The sequence below is a fragment of the Sinocyclocheilus grahami genome, unplaced genomic scaffold, assembly GCF_001515645.1.
Source record: "Sinocyclocheilus grahami isolate Dianchi unplaced genomic scaffold, SAMN03320097.WGS_v1.1 scaffold661.1, whole genome shotgun sequence".
Classification (NCBI taxonomy): domain Eukaryota; kingdom Metazoa; phylum Chordata; class Actinopteri; order Cypriniformes; family Cyprinidae; genus Sinocyclocheilus; species Sinocyclocheilus grahami.
In genome coordinates this window covers 1,044,786-1,066,250 of record NW_015505840.1, presented here as the reverse complement: position 1 = coordinate 1,066,250, position 21,465 = coordinate 1,044,786, and the positions used below count along the sequence as shown (strand labels likewise).

The window sequence follows — 21,465 nt, the reverse complement described above, 5'->3', positions numbered from 1 at the left end:
GTGGTGTGGTATGAAATCTTTCCAAACATTATTAAAAACATGGAATAAATCCACCTGTCTTTGAGAATTAATGACTTTGTTGAGCCAAATTTTCCTACTTGGTAAAGCCTTCCAACTTCCAGGAAGTGTTATTTTAGTATCACTAATAGCTATAGTTGTTGTGCATTTTTGCCATTTTATTTTAATTTTTTTTCATTTTTTAAATGTCTAGGTAACGATACACCACTAAGGCTCCAATAAGGTTAATAAATGCTGTAAAAATATATTGCTCATTATTAGTTCATGTTAATTAATGCATTAACTAATGTTAACAAATGACCTTATTGTAAAGTGTTACCATATAATTTTGATTAATTTTTAATTTCAGTTTTAGTTATTTTAGTAGTTCAAGTTAAACTAAACAAAAATGAGAAATGTTGCCTTGGCAACAAGCTGAAATAAAATAAGCTTAAGTGTACATTTTATTTCAGTTAATGTTTATTTCAACTAATAAAATAAGTTGTTGTTTAGTTAAAATGTTATGCTTATAAAATACGTTTTTTGTTTTGTTTAAAGGGCAACTATTATAACCCCTTTTTACAAGAAATATAAGTCTCAGGTGTCCTCAGAATATGTCTGTGAAGTTTCAACTCAAAAAACCCCACATCATTTATTATATAATTTTGAAAATACCCATTTTAAGTGGAAGCAGAAACACACTGTTTTCGTGCCTGTATCTTTAAATGCAGATGAGCTGCTGCTCCCTGCCCCCTTTTTCAGAATAGGGCGGAGCCCTTACAGCTAGTACCTTAAATACTCTGCCAAAACAAAACAGCTGTTTGGTTTTGATTATCATGTGTATTGCACTGAAATCATGCATTATAAAGCCATATCAGTTTAAACTTCTTGTATACGGTTCCCTGAGCGCACAGAAAGTGGCTGTCACACGGCATGTGAGTACTAAATTAAGTTCTCTTTCATGTCTTACTGCGCTTAAATTGTCAAATACACATAAGTTATAAAAACACAGTATGGGATGGTAAACAGCTGTGAAAGAAATAGCATGTTTATATTAGATCTGTGTTTTAAGTGACAGCAGCGTAATATACAGTACCTGCTGCTGTCTATGCTGTTAATATGAGCCAAACAATAAATAAAAACAGAAAATCACTCACTGCTTTGGACTGAGTAACTTGTATAGCTTTAATAAGAAGACATTTCTAACTTGAATGCTGGTTTTAAATGCTCTAGCGTGAAGATAAACACGGCGGATTGTGAGCAGCTCACTCAGGGCGGGGTCTCTGCTTGTACGCAGGGTTGCCAGGTTTTTTACAACAAAACCCGCCCAATTGCTACTCAAAACTAGCCCTGAACTAGCCCAATCGTGTTTCGTGTTCAGGAGGGTAAAATACCACAGACTGTATTAAAACATTGATGTAGCATCCGTGACGTCACCCGTAGGTTTATGAAGAACATTTTTGAAGGCTAAAGTAGGCGGAGCCGGCCGTCGCCAACTTGGTAGGGCGTCACCACGCGTCACTCCTGGATAAAGAGGCGGGATGTGGGTGGAGCTGGTTGCTGAAACCACGCCTCCTTGTTCGACAGTGTTGACACCAGCAGCAATCCACCTGTCACTCAAGTGGCCACGCCCTTAATTATGCAGAAATTTAAAGAGGTCCTATTATGCTTTTTCACTTTTTCAACTTTAGTTAGTCTGTAATGTTGCTGTTTGAGCATAAAAAAGGTCTGCAAAGTTACAAAGCTCAAAGTCCACTTCAAAAGGAGATATTTTATTTTATTTCACTTTTCAAAAACTACAACGAACGACTCGTATGGACTACAACGCATAATTCCCGGGATTTGTGATATCACAAATATCGACGAATGGGATGAGACCTGGTTGAGCTGCACTAGATAAGGCAACGAGTGTTATCACTATGTCGGAGACACACTAGCTTTCCCAAGGCAGACAAACTTAAATCATCCGGGTTTAAATCGCGCTGATATTGATTTGACTTTGACGCAATATTTACGCTGAAGCTCGTAGGCGGCTATGGTAAGGGACATGACATTTCCCGACCAGGTGCAGAGTGGAGCCAATCACAACACATACTGACCCAGCTAACCAATCACAGCACATTTCGTATTTCAGAAGGTGAGCCTTCATTTGATACAGGAACTATTCGAGCCGTTCATGCCAGACCGGGGAGAGAGGTGTTGTAATAATGTAAAATAAGTGAAAAATAATGTGTTTTATCGAACAACCTAGTATGAGAGCCTGTTATAGTACACCCCCAAAACAAAATCAAGACTTTGTAAAAGAGGATAACAGGACCCCTTTTAAGGTTTAATATAATTGAAACGGATGAGTAATAAAAAAATTACCCCCCCTCACAGTTAGCTATAGAGACCAAAAAACACTTTTTGTACAAGGCTGTAAACATACAGTATTTTTTTCTGCTGTAAATTTTTGGGCATTTTAACATGGGGGGGGTCTATGTGATTGACTCCCTTTTGGAGCCAGTCTCTTGCAGCCAGTTGATGAATTGCAGTTTAAGTCATTTCCATGTTGGTTTCAAGAGAGAGACCGGAAGGTTGCCGCTTGTAAAAAGTATTTTTGTCCAGGTTCCCCTGGTAAAATTGGCATTCCAGGGGCTAAATTTCATGTGATTGGTGTCCCTTCAACCCGCGGACATGAAAAACACCACATGTCAACAGTATTAAAGTAGCCCAATTCCACGGGAAAACCTGGGACTTGGCAACACTGCTAATACAGCATTGTCCGTCAACAGTCATTGGCGGGGCTTGTACAAATAAGTTTAGTAATAAAATACATTTTAATTAATTTTTTAGTTTAAATGTTATTCTTATAGAAAAAATTTACATTTTATTTTGGTTAACATTTATCTTAACTAACTAACTGATTGGGGGTGCAAAGTGCACAATTATATACATTTATACATTTGGCAGATGCTTTTATCCAAAGCAACAAAGCAATATCCATTCCCTGGGAATCAAACTCATGACCATGACTACTGTTTGAGCTACTGTAATGTTGGTTAATGGTCACGTTAAGGCAAATAAACACCTCAATAAGGCAAAGTTCCTACATTATATGATAATCGAAGAATGTGTAAAATAGTAAATCATCTTCTATACAGTAAATGTGCATTGCCGTTTTGTTTATTTACACGTCATCTTCCATCTTATGGACCAAAGTCAGAGATATTCCACTTTATATGGATAAGCATACGTTACCAAATGTGAATCTGTTTCAGCTTAATCCGTTATTATTGGCTGACTGGTTTAATATGACGCTGCTGAATAATGTCTGTTATTGTATTTCCCGTTTCAGAGCTCATAGCCAACAGCCTCCACAATGAGCCTCATTAATCACACACGAGCAGAATGAATTTGTGTGCGAATTGTTCATGCAACCATTCTTACGTAAATTGTTGCATTGAATTGCAGTCGGCAATTTGCGTAAGAATAGTTTCAATTCTGCAGAAAAATACTCAAACTCTGAAGCAGCGACAGACTGATGAACATATGAATGAAAGTGCGTCAGTATAATTTTCCATCACTCAAACAAATGCTTTGCTCTCACCCCCACACATGCACACACGGCTTGTGTGGAAGTGGGCAGAAGTTTCCATTATCTAGTTTAAAGACTCAGAGCATCAAACACGCTTGGCATCTTAAAAACCCCTGACTCCTCTTTGTTCATATACCGGCATTTAGGTTTTTTTTCCCACTCTGTGCCCTTGTTACTTGACAAATCTGAAGCATTCATGAAATACATAAGTAAACCAAAATGCAGAGAGAAAGCAGGGGACAATATTTGAAAAATCTCTCTCTGTGGTGGAGGATTGATACTGTGTTGACGTGAAGGCCGTCGCCTGCAGCCATTCAAAAAGATTCAACATTGTTAATGGATTTGCGCTTTATAAACACAGATATAATTCACATATGTTACTGCCCAGACCTTTAGATGGAAGACTAAATCTGCCAGGCTTTGGGCAGAATAAAATGTATTGAAAATACAAATGGAAACCAAACTACACTAGCCATGTTTCCATTAAGAAAAAGATCATTTGCTGCAGCAGGAGAAACTTATATTCCATCATGCAAAGTCACATTACTTTTTTGATGCACATTGCGGAATTTATTCTGTAATTAAGTTTCCATTGTAATTTATGCACGTTTTCTTAATAGATAAAAAATGTATCTGATTCAGTTGAGCACATATGTGTTTTATGCACATTTTTAACATCTTGGCGTTTGCATGCAACTATTTTTTTTTTTTATGAGATATCCCAAAATGCACATAAAAATTGCATCTGTACTCCATCCGTCTGCCATTGGTAGTACAAGTGAACCATCCTTTCTAGATCAGGTGATGCACAAGAGACATTTTTAGCTAATTTATTTGTTATTTTGAAGAATATTTTCCTCAAAAGCATTGTGTGGCAATGTGTCTGCTGCATGAACTATCCCCTGGAGCTTTTGTTTCTCACTCACTGATAGGATGGAGATCGTATCGCAGCAACTCTACTTCATAGTCTCGCCCAGCATGAGACCTTTATTTCACCAGCCCAGATCATTAAGCAGCAGACCAGCAGTGTGCTCCATCATTTCAGCTGTGTGTTTCACTTCTGAACATTTATCAGCACTACATACACACACAAAGTCATGTGAGTTAGTGAACATGCAAAGCAAAAATGGCTACAGTATGTTCAAATACAGTACTGCACAGTATGCATATGTAAAAATAAACATTGGAGTATTGAGGTCACATGACCTCATTACATTGATTCAGTTATAAATACAGTTCTTTGCATTCTGACCAAATAATCTAGACAGAGATGTTAAAATAATAGTTACTACTTTCTGGTCACTAGAAATACACTGTAAAAAATTATATATATAGTTTTTTGAAGTACGTTTTGGTACGTTTTGAGAACATTTTAGAAAATGTACTTCATTTACTTCAAATTTTCACATATTTAATTATACTGTTTCATTGTAATTGTTTGTGAAATTTACTAGCAATTTCTAAGTTAAATATTTTTTCTACACCATTTTTGTTTTCTATGTAGTAGGTCAAGTCTGTTTCCACCATGGAATTTAAAAAAATCTATATTAAAAAAGTTAATTGTGACTTTTTATCTCACAATTCCGATTTTTTTTGTTCTTGTAATTCTGAATCTCGCAATTATGACTTTTATTCTCAGAATTCTTGCAATTCTGTTTTTTTTTTTTTTGGTTCTGCCAAGGAATAAAAAATGTAAATGCGACTCTTTAATCTCACAATTCAAATTTTTCTTCTCAGAATTGCAAGATTGTATCTCACAAATCTGACTTTATATCAATTTTGAGTCGAAATTGTGAGATAAAAAGTCCCAATTATCTTTTATCTTTTTTTATTTTGTGGTGGACTTGTTCCACAAGTCCCTGTCTTTGGTTGTTCAGTGCACATATTGTCAAATACATACAGAGTACTCTATGCATACAGGAAAATTATATACTAATAATGTATACTGCATACTATAGAAATAGTCTGGGGTAAGATGCATGTGTGTGTGTTTTAACACTGTACTGGAGTGACAGCAGATGGCGAGCTTATGTAATTACGTGTGGGCGAGAGCAATGAACAGCAACACGTTTGAATTCAAGACCCCGAGATCATGTCATTCAAACTCACACACACCATGAAAATGTGTGGTGATTACACTAATCACATATAAGACCACTTTAGGCGCACACACACACACACACACACACAGCTGTCAATTTCAAGTGCCCTCACACTAGAAGCCCCTCCACATGAGCATATCATGTAATGCTGTTGCATTTGTCTTGTCTTAAAGGGGTCATATGATGCGATTTCAATGGTTCCTTTCTCTTTGGAGTGTTACAAGCTCTTGGTGCATAAAGAAGATCTGTAAAGTTGCAAAGACTAAAGTCCCAAATCCAAAGAGATATTCTTTATAAAAGCTAAGAGTCAACCACGCCTACCTAAAACGGCTCGTTCTAACACGCCCCCACATATCTACATCACTATGTGGGAAGATTTGCATAAAGCCGCCCAAATGTTCACGCAAAGAAAGAAGGCGTAACTTTTATTCTCGTTGTAGTATTGTTGCCGCCGCCGCCATGTCGTGAAGGCGCTGTGTGCTTCGTTGTGAAAGCGAAACTACTTTGTTTGGTCTTCCAAAAGAGGACGATATCTGCTTCGTCATGCCTAGAGCTGATCTGTGCTGGTCGCTGAGGAAATACATCAACTTCACGCTGTGGATCGCCGGATCGGCTTTCACCGTGGATGAAGCGGAGTCCAGCCCGGGGTCGCCACATGTGGTTGCCGCAAGCCCACCGGACGCTCCTTTGTCGAATACGCCGGCCGCGCCGTTCTCAAGCCCGCCCACCTCTGCTCACTAAAGGCCGCAGTGTGTGACGCTGTGTTTCGTTGTGAAAGCAAAACTACTTTGTTTGGTCTTCCAAAAGAGGACACGACTAGAAATCAGTGGTTAAGTTGTATTTACAACACTGTTCCAGAACACTTCAACCCAAATATTCAGATGTGTGCAGCGCATTTTATGGAGAACTGTTTCCTGATCCTGGGAGAGTAGACTACAATGCCGGCTGTTCTGACTCACAGACTGCAAGTACATTTTTTATATTTAAAGAATTTGCCACTTATGACTCAAATGTGAGTTTTGAGCAGTGTAGAGTAGCACTTGTTGTTTGTCATTTCTCCGATCACAAATGCAGACATGGTTTTATGTTACGCTCCGGCCGGACAGGTCATCATCACAATATGGTGAGGGACGTAACATTTCCGTCCCACGCTTGAGGTATTTGGCCAATCACAACGCACTGGATAGCTGGCCAATCAGAGCACACCTCGCTTTTCAGAACGATGAGCTTTGTAAAAATCGACGCGTTTCAGAAAGGCGGGGCATAGAGGAGAAACAATAATGTACATTATGTGGAAAATAATGTGGTTTTTTTTACCTTAAACCGCATAAACACATTTCATTACACCAAATACACAAAATCATGTTCTTTTTAGCAACATCATATGACCCCTTTAATGGCTGCTTCCTGTTTCATGTGTGCCATTTTACTCGTATTGTGTGCTCATCTGTAACAGCGGAGCTTCACTGAATAATAATAATGGCAAATGCATGCTACCATACTACAATTTCTGCAGTATACAGTATGTATACTGAGGACAAATATATGATTTCATTTTAACGATTTAATACTTGTGATTATGAGTATTAACAATGAGAATGAATAATATAACTTGTGATTACAAGTATTAAGGATATAATACTAATACATCTATTTCACGTCATTATTTGGTCCGACTGCCAAGGGTTAAGATGTTTAAAAACGCAAAATAACCTGAATGAGTAAGATAATGAAGTCATACAACAACAATGTTGCATACTACACCCTTAAAAATTATGTTTTTTATTTTTTTGCATGGATGGTTCCATGAAGAACCTTTAACATCCATTGAACCTTGCTATGGTTCTTTATAGCAGAAAAAAAGTTCTTTAGATTAAGAAAATGGTTCTTTTAAGGAGAGTTTACTTAAAGGTTCTCTGGGGAACCAAACATGGTTCTTTTATGGCATTGTTGCGAAAACTCCCTTTTGGAAGCTATATTTTAATGAATGTGTTCGGTTTACTATTTTATAAATTCTAAGCAGTATGCTAGTGCTCTGCGATCTCTCCTTTTCATTTCCCACTTCACAAGCGTAACAGTGACAGGAAACTGCCCTGAAATCATCTTCTCATTAGTGTCAGAGATACGGCAATGATTCAAAACAATTCTGGCAGACGAAACCCTGGTGCCACACCAGGACTCCAAATAAAACAGCTGTTTTAAAGTGGATGCACTCAAACTCTCACTTCCTTCTGTCTTCCTAGCACACACACACACACACACACACACACCACTCTGGCAGTGCTGTACATCTAAATAGCCCGAGTGACTAATTCCTGTGCATTTCAGCACTGTCTATTCTGGGCTGTTAGGATGGAGTGTGTGAATCATATAGTCGTTGTGGTAATTGCTCCTCTTTGTCTTCCCCCTCCCGCACTGTTCTGATTGGTTAATGAGGCTCGTTAAATGCACCAGCTTGTTCGTTCAGTAGAAGAGACAGCTGAGCTCAGAGGGGGACGTCAGATGGCCTTTTCTGTCTTAAACAGCTCTCAATTTAATCAGCCAATAGCATTTAGGAAAAATAATGCAGGCAATGTTTGTTGGCTCCATATATTTTGTTGCTTACTGCATCATTAGGTGTTTAAACCACTAATGGGGCGAGGAAGTTTTCGTTCATACAGCAGAGGGGCACATTACTGTTCCCAAAGGTCAAAATGTGTGTTATGCCGCTTAAAGTCTTAATGATTTAGTGTGTGTGTTTGCAGAAGCTACATGCTGCAGCCTAGCAATTATATGTTGTTTTTATCATACTGAAAATCTGTTGGGTTTTTCAACCAGGTGCTGAAACTGGCATGAACTGATCAAAGCACATGAATATTTAATGAGGCAAGCTTGACAAGTTTGTGATTGGTTGTTACTGAAACTGTAACATTAATACATTTAAATCGAATTGTGAGAATGAGAGTGTGGCCCTTATGGATGGAAGTGATTTGTGCGATTAAAATCAAACCATCTACTGAAGAAAAGCTCTGTTGTGACTAACACAGTGGACAATTTACCATCAGAGGTTAATTTATCATTCTAAAGTGTTTGTTTATCCAGAACAAATGTGGTGGCACGTTTAATGCGGGTTTAAAAGTGAACTCAAAGCAGACATTTAAAGTAAAAATTTTAATCCAGGGTTAAAGGAATAGTTATATTATATATAGTAATAACACCCAAAAATTTAAATTTGCGGACAATTTCCGTACTCATCCTCAGGCCATCCAAGATGTAGATGAGTTTGTTTCTTCATCAGATTTGGAGAAATGTAGCATTGCATCACTTGCTCAGCAATGGATGCTCTGCAGTGAATGGGTAGTAAAAATTTTAATCCAGGGTTAAAGGAATAGTTATATTATATATAGTAATAACACCCAAAAATTTAAATTTCCGGACAATTTCCGTACTCATCCTCAGGCCATCCAAGATGTAGATGAGTTTGTTTCTTCATCAGATTTGGAGAAATGTAGCATTGCATCACTTGCTCAGCAATGGATGCTCTGCAGTGAATGGGTGCCGTCAGAATGAGAGTCCAAACAGCTGATACAAACATCACAGTAATCCACAAGTAACACACAACTTTTCACTTTACATGGGATTAACTGATGGACTGGAGTGGTGTGGATTATTGTGATGTTTTTATCAGCTATTTCAACTCTCATTCTGACGGCACCCATTGACTGCAGAGGATCCATTGCTGAGCAAGTGATGCAATGCTACATTTCTCCAAATCTGATGAAGAAACAAACTCATCTACATCTTGGATGGCCTGAGGGTGAGGACATTTTCAGCAATTTTTCATTTTTGGGTTAACTTTGTGACAACCACACAGTGTTGTGCTATTGAAACACACGGAAGCAGAGACCTAAAAGAGTAAAATGTTTAAGCAAATAGCTGAATCTTTTATTTACAGGCCTCAAAACAGTTAACCTCAAATGCTTTAAATTAGTCAGAAGTGAACTCCGGCACGTCCTTCTGTTGTTTTGCTGATAAAGCGGTTATAAAAATCCCACAGAAGAATGGGTCAGAAGTGTGTGACTCAGGTTTTAAAGGTCATGGCTGTACATTTTCACTTCACTAAAGATCTGTCTCTATGGTTTGCATGTTTCTAATGCAGTTATACTTTGGAGACATATTTGTTGAAAACATCAGCATTTGCGATGCACTTAAGCTCTGTAACGTGATGTATTTTTGACTTCAATATGATTGCAAGTTTTGTTGAGTAATTGTGTCACTGTAAATGTGTGTGCACGTCTAGATTATAGGCTATGTATTTGTCAGTATGATGAATGGGTTTATATTTGTGGTCAATGCACGTGATCGAGTTAATGCGTGTTTTGTCTTAAGAGTTCATTATTGTGTGTGATAGAATCAAACGCGCCTGTTTGCATGATGCATGTGTTTTTGTTGGTGTGATGATAGCATTATGACTTCTGTGTGCGCTCAGTGGCGTGTCATGTGACTCGTGTCATCTGATCATCGCTGTATAAGTAGCACGCGGTTGGTGAGCTGAGAGTTTAGTGCTGCAGGTGCGCGGAAGGACGAGAAGGACACGCGTTAGTTTCCTTGCGTCCGGTCAGTATTGAACCCCGCGCTGTCCCGTTACAAATCACCGTCCGTCTGCTGTCGCGATGCGTGCGCTCGCCCTCATTGTTGTGTTGGCGTTTATCGGCGGGTCTGCGGCCGACACTCCGGCCAACTGCACCTATGAGGACCTGCTGGGCACCTGGATCTTCAGCGTTGATAATGTGGGTCGAGACCGAACCATCAACTGCTCCAGCACAGGTCAGACCAGATCAGACCATCACAGCTATCTGAATCAGTGCGCTTTTGTCTTCCTCACGGAAGTTCAATTTACTTTCGGTTTCATGTTGTGGTCTTCTGCGCCTCTTTTTAATACAATCGACCTCATTTTTTGCGTTATGCTAAAATGATGCATTAAGGATGGCATTAAGATATACTTTTGGATTTTTGTATACTCTTAATAACACTGGTACTGTGGTACCATGGTGCAAGGATTCGCATTGCTATTATACTTTAATTATTTACCATGATACTGAATGATTACTATGTTCATATACCATTAAGTTACTCAAAGAATTCCATGTCAAAAAAACATTGATGCTGTCTGAGAGTACAAAAGTTGAAATATTATTGTTTTGTTTGTGTGTAGGCCTATATGGTTTACTTTTCAAATTGTGTATGTTGGGTGTGTTTTGAAACCTAGAGAACTGCCCACAAATGCTTCCTATGAAGGCATCATGGGTGCATCTAAATATTCAAAAGCACATGATGTACAGAATGCAGTCTACATAGGCAGCTCTGTTAGTATTGCCATAATACTTTGACATTTACCATGCTACTGAGTGATTGTCATGCTTGTATACCATGGTATTTCCAAAGTAACTACTTTATACTTTTGCCGTTTTGTATATTCTTAAACTCACTGGTACCATGGAACTAGTATTGAAATAACACTGGTACTGTGGTACCATGGTGCAAGGATTCGCATTGCTATTATACTTTAATTATTTACCATGATACTGAATGATTACTATGTTCATATACCATTAAGTTACTCAAAGAATTCCATGTCAAAAAAACATTGATGCTGTCTGAGAGTACAAAAGTTGAAATATTATTGTTTTGTTTGTGTGTAGGCCTATATGGTTTACTTTTCAAATTGTGTATGTTGGGTGTGTTTTGAAACCTAGAGAACTGCCCACAAATGCTTCCTATGAAGGCATCATGGGTGCATCTAAATATTCAAAAGCACATGATGTACAGAATGCAGTCTACATAGGCAGCTCTGTTAGTATTGCCATAATACTTTGACATTTACCATGCTACTGAGTGATTGTCATGCTTGTATACCATGGTATTTCCAAAGTAACTACTTTATACGTTTGGCTTTTTGTATATTCTTAAACACACTGGTACCTTGGAACTAGTATTGACATTTATACTTCAAGGGGTCATATGATGAGAGCAGACTGCGCTTGTCGGAAGGAGGGACTTTGTAGAAAACTAAGCGTTTGAGAGTTAATGTACAGTATTTGAAAAATGTGTTTTTTGAACATTAAAGCATGTCAACATATTCTGTTACACCAAATACACAAAATAATGATCTTTAAAAAAGCATCATATGACCCCTTTAACCATGCCATGGTTACTCAAAGAATACCATGTCAAAAACGGGATAATACCATATTAATGTAGTATAGTATTTTGTCAGTGTCCATTAAAGCATATTTATCTTAATTGACAATGTTACATTACTACTTTAATGCTGCCTGACAGTACAAAAGTATCAACTTGATTTTCATTTTTGGTTTACATTGTTTCCTTTTCCTTTGTGTATGTTGTCTACGTTTTAAAACCTAGTGAACTGCCTTCAAAGGCAGCATTTGTGGGCATCATAGGTGCATCTGAACATTCATAGCACATATGATGCATTGGCAGATTTTGAATGTGTTTGCATAACACCAAAGCTATTTCCTTAAATATCTCAAATAAGCGTTTTTGACTTTTAAACAGGAAAGTCAGTGAAAACGTAGAATTTTATATACACGACATTCCCAATCATAGTTATTAATGTTGTGCACTGCTGTTTGGGCTGCGTGTGCTGAGCTAAAGATGATCACTGGTAAACTGAAGCGCTCTTTTAACTTAACCAAACGCATTCTATATGAGATAAATCAGATATACATCAAATAAACACAATATTACAATGTACAATTGCACAAAAGGCTGCAAACGAACAGCGCGCATCTGAAGTGTCTCTGAAGGAAATAATGCATTATTTATCGGCTTTAAGATATCGGCCAAATTTTCTTATCAGGCCGATACCGATAACAGAAAAAATGAGCCGATATGGGCCGATACCGATACGGTGGCCGATATATCGTGCATCCCTAATTTATACTTTAACCATGCCATGGTTACGCAAAGAATACCATATTAATGTAGTATAGTATTTTGTCAGTGTCCATTTAAAGCATATTTATCTTAATTGACAATGTTACATTACTACTTTAATGCTGCCTGACAGTACAAAAGTATCAACTTGATTTTCATTTTTGGCTTACATTGTTTCCTTTTCTTTTGTGTATGTTGTCTGTGTTTTAAACATTCATAGCACATATGATGCATTGGCAGATTTTGAATGGTGGCCGATGTGTTTGCATAACACCAAAGCTACTTCCTTAAGTTTCTAAATTAAGCGTTTTTGACTTTTAAACAGGAAAGTCAGTGAAAACTGTGACCGTGGACCTGCAGAAGCTGTCTGTAGCTGTGGATGATCTCGGTCACACTGGCTTCTTCACTCTTATCTATAACCAGGGCTTTGAAGTGGTGATCAATGACTACAAGTGGTTCGGGTTTTTCAAGGTAAGCATGATGAGACACTTTTAGTCTCGAGTGACAACACATGATGGGTCAGATGACTGAGGTTTCACAACAGAAGGGAAATTCTGACATCGACTCTTGTGTGTCACTGTTCTCTATTGTGCTGGTGTGTCTAGCTCAATAAACGTGGTACGAATGATTTTGCACATGCAATCATTTTTTTTTTTTTTTAAATGACTAGGATCTGATTTCTAGTGTTATTTTAGTATTTAGTGATGTTTGAAAATGGCTTTTTTTTTTATTTTTTCAGCTTTCATATTTTAGTTTTAGTAAATGATATGCCTTTGTCATTTTTCTTAAGTCTTTTTTTTTTCTTTTTCTTTTTTTGGGGGGAAGTGCTTCAACTTATATTACGGTTACCTGCAACATTTATTTTTCTCATTTTAAAATGTATTTAACTTCTATTTTTATATTTGATTTCAATTACCAAAAACAATTTTTAATAGTTTGTTAATAATAGCACTGCTGAGTTCAACATGCAATCATTTTTTTTTTTTTTTTTAAATGACTAGGATCTGATTTCTAGTGTTATTTTAGTATTTAGTGATGTTTGAAAATGGCTTTTATTTTTATATTTTCAGCTTTCATATTTTAGTTTTAGTAAATGATATGCCTTTGTCATTTTTCTTAAGTCTTTTTTTTTTCTTTTTCTTTTTTTGGGGGGAAGTGCTTCAACTTATATTACGGTTACCTGCAACATTTATTTTTCTCATTTTAAAATGTATTTAACTTCTATTTTTATATTTGATTTCAATTACCAAAAACAATTTTTAATAGTTTGTTAATAATAGCACTGCTGAGTTCAAACATTAAGAAGTCAAGAAAATATGAATACTTTTGCCTTCATATACAAATTTATGAACCATTTTATAACTGGACCTTTTTTTCACAAGATGTTGCTGGAGAATCACATAAAATGTTTATTTTAAAATATTTAAAAGCAGTTAATTCATAATAATAAATGTCTTAAAGGGGATTAAATATTGTTCTTTAACAGTAATTTTATTGCATTGAGTATTTTCTCTCTCTCTTTGTGTCTAGTATTCTCAGCAGGGTTCAGAGGTGACCAGTTACTGCGATCAGACGCTGCCTGGTTGGGTTCATGATGTTTTGGGGAATAACTGGGCCTGTTTCACTGGGAAGAAGGTGCAGCCCATCCCACCTCGAATCGACCACAATCACATGCTTGGATTTGAACACAAACTGTAAGTGTGTCAGCAGTCTTTGTTTCTCTACTGTGATGCAATTGTCCTTTATCTTGCTGTATGTCTTGATAAGATCTTGTGTGATTTCATCAACCTTGAATAGTTGATTTATTTGTGACCCTGGAGCACAAAAGCAGTGTTAAGTCGCTGGGGTATATTTGTAGCAATAGCCAACAATACATTGTATGGGTCACAATGATCGATTTTTCTTTTATGCCAAAAATCATTAGGATATTAAGTAAAGATCATGTTCCATGAAGATATTTTGTAAATTTCCTACCGTAAATATATCAACTTCATTTTTGATTAGTAATATGCATTGCTAAGAACTTCATTTGGACAACTTTTAAAGGCGATTTTCTCAATATTTTGAATTTTATTATTATTATTTTTTTGCACCCTCAGATTCCAGATTTTCAAATAGTTGCATCTCGGCCAAATATTGTCCTATCATAACAAACCATACATCAATGGAAAGCTTATTTATTTTAAAACTTTCAGATGTATAAATCTAAATTTTAAAAAATTGACCCTTATGACTGGTTTTGTGGTCCAGGGTCATATTTATTGGTTTGTATGGTAACAAACATCTTCTGATCTCTAGGCTCATGAAGCTGCCATACACAAACAACATGGAGTTCGTGAATCAAATAAACTCTGTTCAGAAGTCCTGGAAAGCGACAACATACAGTCTCCATGAGACCCTAACCATACAGGAGATGCTGAGAAGATCAGGAGGACATGCCTCTCGTATACCACGGTACGCTTACTTTAATTGATGCAGTCAGGGCTTTGTGTAAAAATAAATAACTGATGCCTTTAAAACTGAAAAATAACGAACTGTATTGGCTTTTTCTTTTTCTTTTTTTCCTCTGCAGGATAATGTGTACTGAATATTAAGAGCAGCAACATTTAGTTTATAAGATAAATGGTCAAAGATGTCATGGTTTTTCCTCTCTCTCTCAGTCGTGTCAGGCCTGTGACGGTTTCCGCAGACAGTAAGATGGCAGCCGGTCTTCCAGAACACTGGGACTGGAGAGACGTGAACGGACTCAATTATGTTAGCCCTGTCCGCAACCAAGGTGTGTATGTGAGGGAATAAGAGGAAATACTGCTACCAAACGGTTGCTTCAATCTATGTGCTGCATTGCTCAGAGTTGAGCATGTGATTTATATCCAAAACCTCTCGCAATCCTGTACCACCTACAGTTGAGTCCTGGGAATAACTTCAGTATGCTACTATTGATTTATTGTGTTTACTCTCCAATCCAGGAAGTGTGTGTTATTGAGTGATGTAGCTTTTCTTACTATAGAACCGCCTGATAAATGATGCTAGAAACACTACTGGGAAATGATGAGGTTATGGTCTAGTGTGTTTGGCTATTGTTCATTTTTACAGACATTTCCCTAACAAACTTCCCTAAAAAAAAAAAAAAAAAAGGTTTCCGTAGAAGAACCTCTGGATGTTTAATTTCATATTTATAGTTTAAATTTCATATAAACCATGGTTTCCTTCTGTGGATTCCTTTAGGCCGTTTTTGCTAGTGCTTCTGTAGAATTTAGTTAATTTTTCAATTGGCTTTTTTATATTTTTAGTTTAAATTTTAATGTATAGTTTTAGTAACTTGTTTTTATTATTTATTTATTTTTAGTCGGTTGGTTTTGTTTTTATTTTTCTCATTCTTAGCCATTCGAGTAATTCAACTTAACTTGGACATTTGTAATTGTCTTTTTTTTTTTTAAATGTAATTCATTTTTTAAATATTTTTAATTCCGCTTTTTCAGTTACAACAAATGTGGGTTTTTTTTTTACAGCAAATGTGTGGTACATGCAGTAACTACATCTTGTTTTTAAATGTATTTCATAATTCGCTGTATATTCTAAGGGTATTTTGGACTGCAGCGTCTCCCCTAGGTTTACGGCTTGGGGGGGTCAGTTTTAATTTTTCTGGACTCCTTTTTAATGATTAAATTTTATTAATCAAAGAACATGTCTAATTAATTAAAATCATGACACTTAATTCACCATCAATTTATCAAAAGTTTTACAAAAATTACATGTTTGGGGCCCTATGAAATGTTTAATTTTTTCCAACCTTATGATTTATTGTTACCAAATTCTGTGTATTAACAGGTCTAATTATTTGAAAGCATAAAAACAAGTTTAATTTATTCTTCCAATAGCCTACTGATTTGTTTTCCTCAGAAAATCTGTGTATTTACTTCTTTTTTTTTTTTTTTTTTTTAAGGCATAACAGTCATTTAATTTATCTTTTAATTAATGAAAATTAAACCAATTTTATTTTTGTCTTCCAAGTTAAACCAAACTTTTTTTATTTTGACAGGTTGCCGTGAATACCTTTTTGTTTAGTTTTTTAGTCTATGGTTTATGATAGGAGGATAGTTTTACTTAAATGAAACGGTAAAAATGCTGATGAAGTGACTCTCAGAGCAGTTCTGGAGATGTTGTTCATGTATTTGTCTTCATTAGTGAGACAGGAGACATTAATATCACTGGAAGCGTCACGCGCGCTTCTATAGGAGTAGTAAACAAAACTGCGCGTCTGCGCCATTTATTAACACACAGAATTCATATTTAAATAGTCGTTTTGCGGCTTAATATTTGCAAATACTAGTGGGAGTGTGGAGTGCCCCCCTAATATAATGGCAGGGGAAGCACTGGACTGAAGTGATTTGGTTTAAGATCTGTGGTCCCATGAGCAAGGCCTCATCACTAGTTTGTCTTTTTAAAGCCCTCTTATGTCTTAAGAAGTCTTAACCATCTTTGACTAAAGGTTCTAATCACAATATGATTTTTGAATTGTTTTTTTCCCAGTTGTACGCATATCATACTACTCTTAGGTTTACGATCTCATCTTTCCTAGTCAGTCTTTTACTGTTGACGAGAAACACAAAACTGATATTGTCATGCTGGTAGCTTCTCTCTGAAACAAGTGTGAGATGATCGGCTCTTCAAGCGATGGTCGACGTGTCTGGAGTGGCCCGTTCCTTTCAGAGCCTGATAGTGTCTCACTTTTGTTAAGAGCTCCTTCAGATGCTCAGGAGGCATTAGAGGAGGAAGGAGAGCGGATTAGAGGAGTGATCTGTAGGACAAAGTAATGAGGTTGTAAATTGTCATTTTTGATCTCTATATGATTTCCTCTCTTCTTTCTCTCTCTCTCTCTCTCTCTCTCTCAAGCTCAATGCGGCAGCTGTTACTCTTTCTCCACTATGGGAATGCTTGAAGCACGAGTCCGAATCCAGACGAACAACACGCAGCAGCCAGTGTTCAGTCCACAGCAAGTGGTGTCCTGCTCCCAGTATTCTCAAGGTAAAAGCACGTGTTGATGCATTGAGGCAAACGTTTAATATTACCCGTATCTGTGCTGAACTTCAGAGGACCTGTCTGCATATTTGCAGTTATAAAACCATGTGTGTGTGCTTTTCCAGCACCCTTAGGATTATGGTTACACAATCCGATTGAGATCAGAATGGATTCCTTGTGTAAATGTTTGACTTTGGGTTCCTTTTTTTCCTTCCTGTAGGTTTTTTTTAAGATCAAAAAGATTTATTTCTTTAGGGATGCAAAATTGTATACGTCTTTACATTGTTTATTCATAATTTCAGCTTTTCACTGTTGTTTTAAATGTGTAAAGTTTCTGGATTAATTTTTTCTCGTTTTAAATGCATTTAAGTGAACTTTTCCTTTATAAAACTTAATGGTAGGGTGGATTGGGAGAGAAATTAAAGCATGTTTAAGGGCTTGTTTTTTTTTTTTTTTTATTACTAGTAAAATTTTATTATATAGTTAACAGCAGTTTTCGAATATAAAATTCTTGCTACCTATACATATACAAGGCTGGAAATGGGGGGGATGCGGGGGGACTGAGTCTGGGGAGTGAATAGCGGCGTAGAGAATGTAATGTTACCTTTTAAACACTAATTGCAAAGTGTAAACCATTAAATATAATCTACAAATCATGCAATACTGTACCACTAATAGGAAGTGTTTTGAGGGCTTGGCTAAACAGGCCAATTAGAGAATTACTAATCATTCAGATTTTATATTAAATCATTCTTTAATTTCACTAATCAATCCTTTTTTTCTTTTTTTTTTAATTGAACACACAGGGTCATTAATGATGCTTGCACTATAACGTGCAAATTCACACACACTATGTATCTTTAATATGGCCAGAATTGTCTTAATATCCAAGAAGGTTTAGAGAAAATATGAAATAAGTTTAATGTTATTATAATAAAAAAGTTTGTGTATATGTGTGTTGCTACCAAAACAATGAATTTTTTTTAAGTTGAAAGTTGTTCTGATCCAAGTCAGTTTAATTCATTTATTAATTTACTTTTTATTCATTATTTGATTATAATACTATTGTTTATTATATAAATTAGTGTATATAATAATAATATTATAAATTATGTAGATTATTTAATTATAAACATTTTTGTCATTCCAGTGATATTTTAGTATCAAGATACTATTACTATATATTTTGTTAAAATTGAATTATTATTTTTTTCTGCTTTAATGTTAGTAATTTTTCTTTTTTGTTTAATTTTTTCAGTTTTAGTTATTTTGAGTACTTCGATTTAGACTAAAAGAAAATGAGAATTGTTGTTTTGGGAACTAGCTGAAGGAGTTTTTTTTTTTTTTTATTATTAAATCATTCTTTAATTTCACTAATCAATCCTTTTTTTCTTTTTTTTTTAATTGAACACACAGGGTCATTAATGATGCTTGCACTATAACGTGCAAATTCACACACACTATGTATCTTTAATATGGCCAGAATTGTCTTAATATCCAAGAAGGTTTAGAGAAAATATGAAATAAGTTTAATGTTATTATAATAAAAAAGTTTGTGTATATGTGTGTTGCTACCAAAACAATGAATTTTTTTTAAGTTGAAAGTTGTTCTGATCCAAGTCAGTTTAATTCATTTATTAATTTACTTTTTATTCATTATTTGATTATAATACTATTGTTTATTATATAAATTAGTGTATATAATAATAATAATATTATATAAATATTATAAATTATGTAGATTATTTAATTATAAACATTTTTGTCATTCCAGTGATATTTTAGTATCAAGATACTATTACTATATATTTTGTTAAAATTGAATTATTATTTTTTTCTGCTTTAATGTTAGTAATTTTTCTTTTTTGTTTAATTTTTTCAGTTTTAGTTATTTTGAGTACTTCGATTTAGACTAAAAGAAAATGAGAATTGTTGTTTTGGGAACTAGCTGAAGGAGTTTTTTTTTTTTTTATTATAATTTTATTATCAGTTAACATTTGTTTCAAGTAATGGAAAATGTCTTTACATTTAGGTACTATTATAACCCTGGTTCTTCCCTTCTTTATTCCACCATAAATTTAGCAATGCAATGGATGTTCTGACATTAACATTTTGGATTTTAGTGTCTGTATTTCAAATGATTTTGTCGTCTTTTGTACAGGTTGCGATGGAGGTTTTCCATACCTGATTGGTAAATACATTCAGGACTTTGGCATTGTGGAGGAGGACTGTTTCCCGTACACCGGGGATGATTCTCCCTGCAAAGTACCTGAGAAATGCACGAGGTACTACGCCTCTGATTATCACTACGTGGGTGGGTTTTACGGCGGCTGCAGCGAGGCGGCCATGATGCTGGAGCTGGTCAGGAACGGCCCCATGGGTGTGGCCCTGGAGGTGTACCCAGATTTCATGAACTACAAGGAGGGCATCTATCATCACACTGGCCTCCGTGACTCCAACAATCCGTTCGAGCTGACCAATCACGCGGTGTTGTTGGTGGGGTATGGGAAGTGCCCTAAGACCGGCGAGAAGTACTGGATCGTGAAGAACAGCTGGGGAAACGGGTGGGGCGAGAATGGGTTTTTCAAAATCCGTCGTGGAACGGATGAATGCGCCATTGAGAGCATTGCTGTAGCTGCTACACCAATCGCCAAACTTTAGAGAGTGTAGACGAATTGGTCCGTTGAAACAAGCATGGTCGGATGAAATATTTTTTTTTAGTATGCAATTCTGAAAATTGGAAGAAAGTGCTGTTCTTTTTTTATTTTATTTTTTTTAAACTTTGTTGCCAAGTTAAACTTCAAATTTTTTTTTTTGTGAAAACGGTCTTTTCCCATGACCTCCAGCAGACAAGTTAAGTGATCAAAGAGGCCATGTAGATTGAACTTCAGAATATTTCTCCCTTTCAGGCTTCTTTTTGTAGCAAACCGTTTGAACGTGAAGTTACAAGTCTCTATAGATTTGATTCACTCTCATTTCCCAATTCCTCATACATTATGAAGCTTTAAACTAACTTCATTTTGGCTTCAAGGTTCTTCTCTTTGGTCTTCATCTTCCATGTGAGTCTCCAAAGCTTTGTCTTTCTCTCTCTCTTGCTGGCTTCTAGGGAATTTATACGTCTTCTGTTATGTTCCCGTCTTGGGTCACCAACTCTTCCAATTGTTGTCACCCAAAACCAACCCCGTCTAGAATCTAGTTATGGTTTTAAATTGATCTAAAAAAATCTTAATTATTTTTTAACACAAAGTTGTCCTGTCTTTTTTGTTCTGTTCGTGTGGATTTCCACAAGGACTGTATGATCGAAAACAGCATTTCATTCTTTTTTCTTTCTTGTTAGATCTGTGCTAATGAAAGTAGGGTGCCTTCAGGTCCTGCGATGTGCTTCAGCTGCTTAAAATTGCGGGTGTTTTATTTTTTTTTAGAAAAAGGGATTTCAGATTTTCATTGATCCATGTGAGCTCTGAATGTCACATTTGCACTCTGCTCCCTCAATTTTTACACCACTCTTTTAATTGGACAAAGTCATTTTGTATTCGGAGAATATCAAGTTGGCAATTATTCTCTGGAAAATCAGTACTTGTGGTTTAATGAACCACACTTTGTCAATAGCAGTAGACTAAAGGGATGTGTATGTATATTTTGAATAATTTGCCAACAGTTAAGATGCTCAGGACTACAGTAGTCGGCATTTGAAGTGGATCAAAATAGTTCATCAAAGTCGTCCTAAGACGAGAACACATTTTGGTTTTAGGACAACTTCAAATGTTGACTACTGTATTTGAATCCAATGGTTTTATCACAATCTTTGATTTTTGTGCTTCTGTATGTCAT

The 21,465-nt window shown here is 36.1% G+C and overlaps 1 protein-coding gene across 1 annotated transcript; it reads left to right on the top strand.

The window, feature by feature from the left end:
* The first annotated feature begins 10,180 nt into the window (after positions 1-10,180).
* Positions 10,181-20,373, top strand: ctsc (cathepsin C). The gene is made up of 7 exons (XM_016242527.1): positions 10,181-10,482; positions 12,941-13,086; positions 14,146-14,309; positions 14,914-15,069; positions 15,276-15,391; positions 17,509-17,640; positions 19,796-20,373. Exons 1-7 carry the CDS (start codon positions 10,329-10,331, stop codon positions 20,293-20,295), a joined length of 1,368 nt encoding a protein of 455 aa, XP_016098013.1. The 5' UTR covers positions 10,181-10,328; the 3' UTR covers positions 20,296-20,373.
* Positions 20,374-21,465: the final 1,092 nt, after the last annotated feature.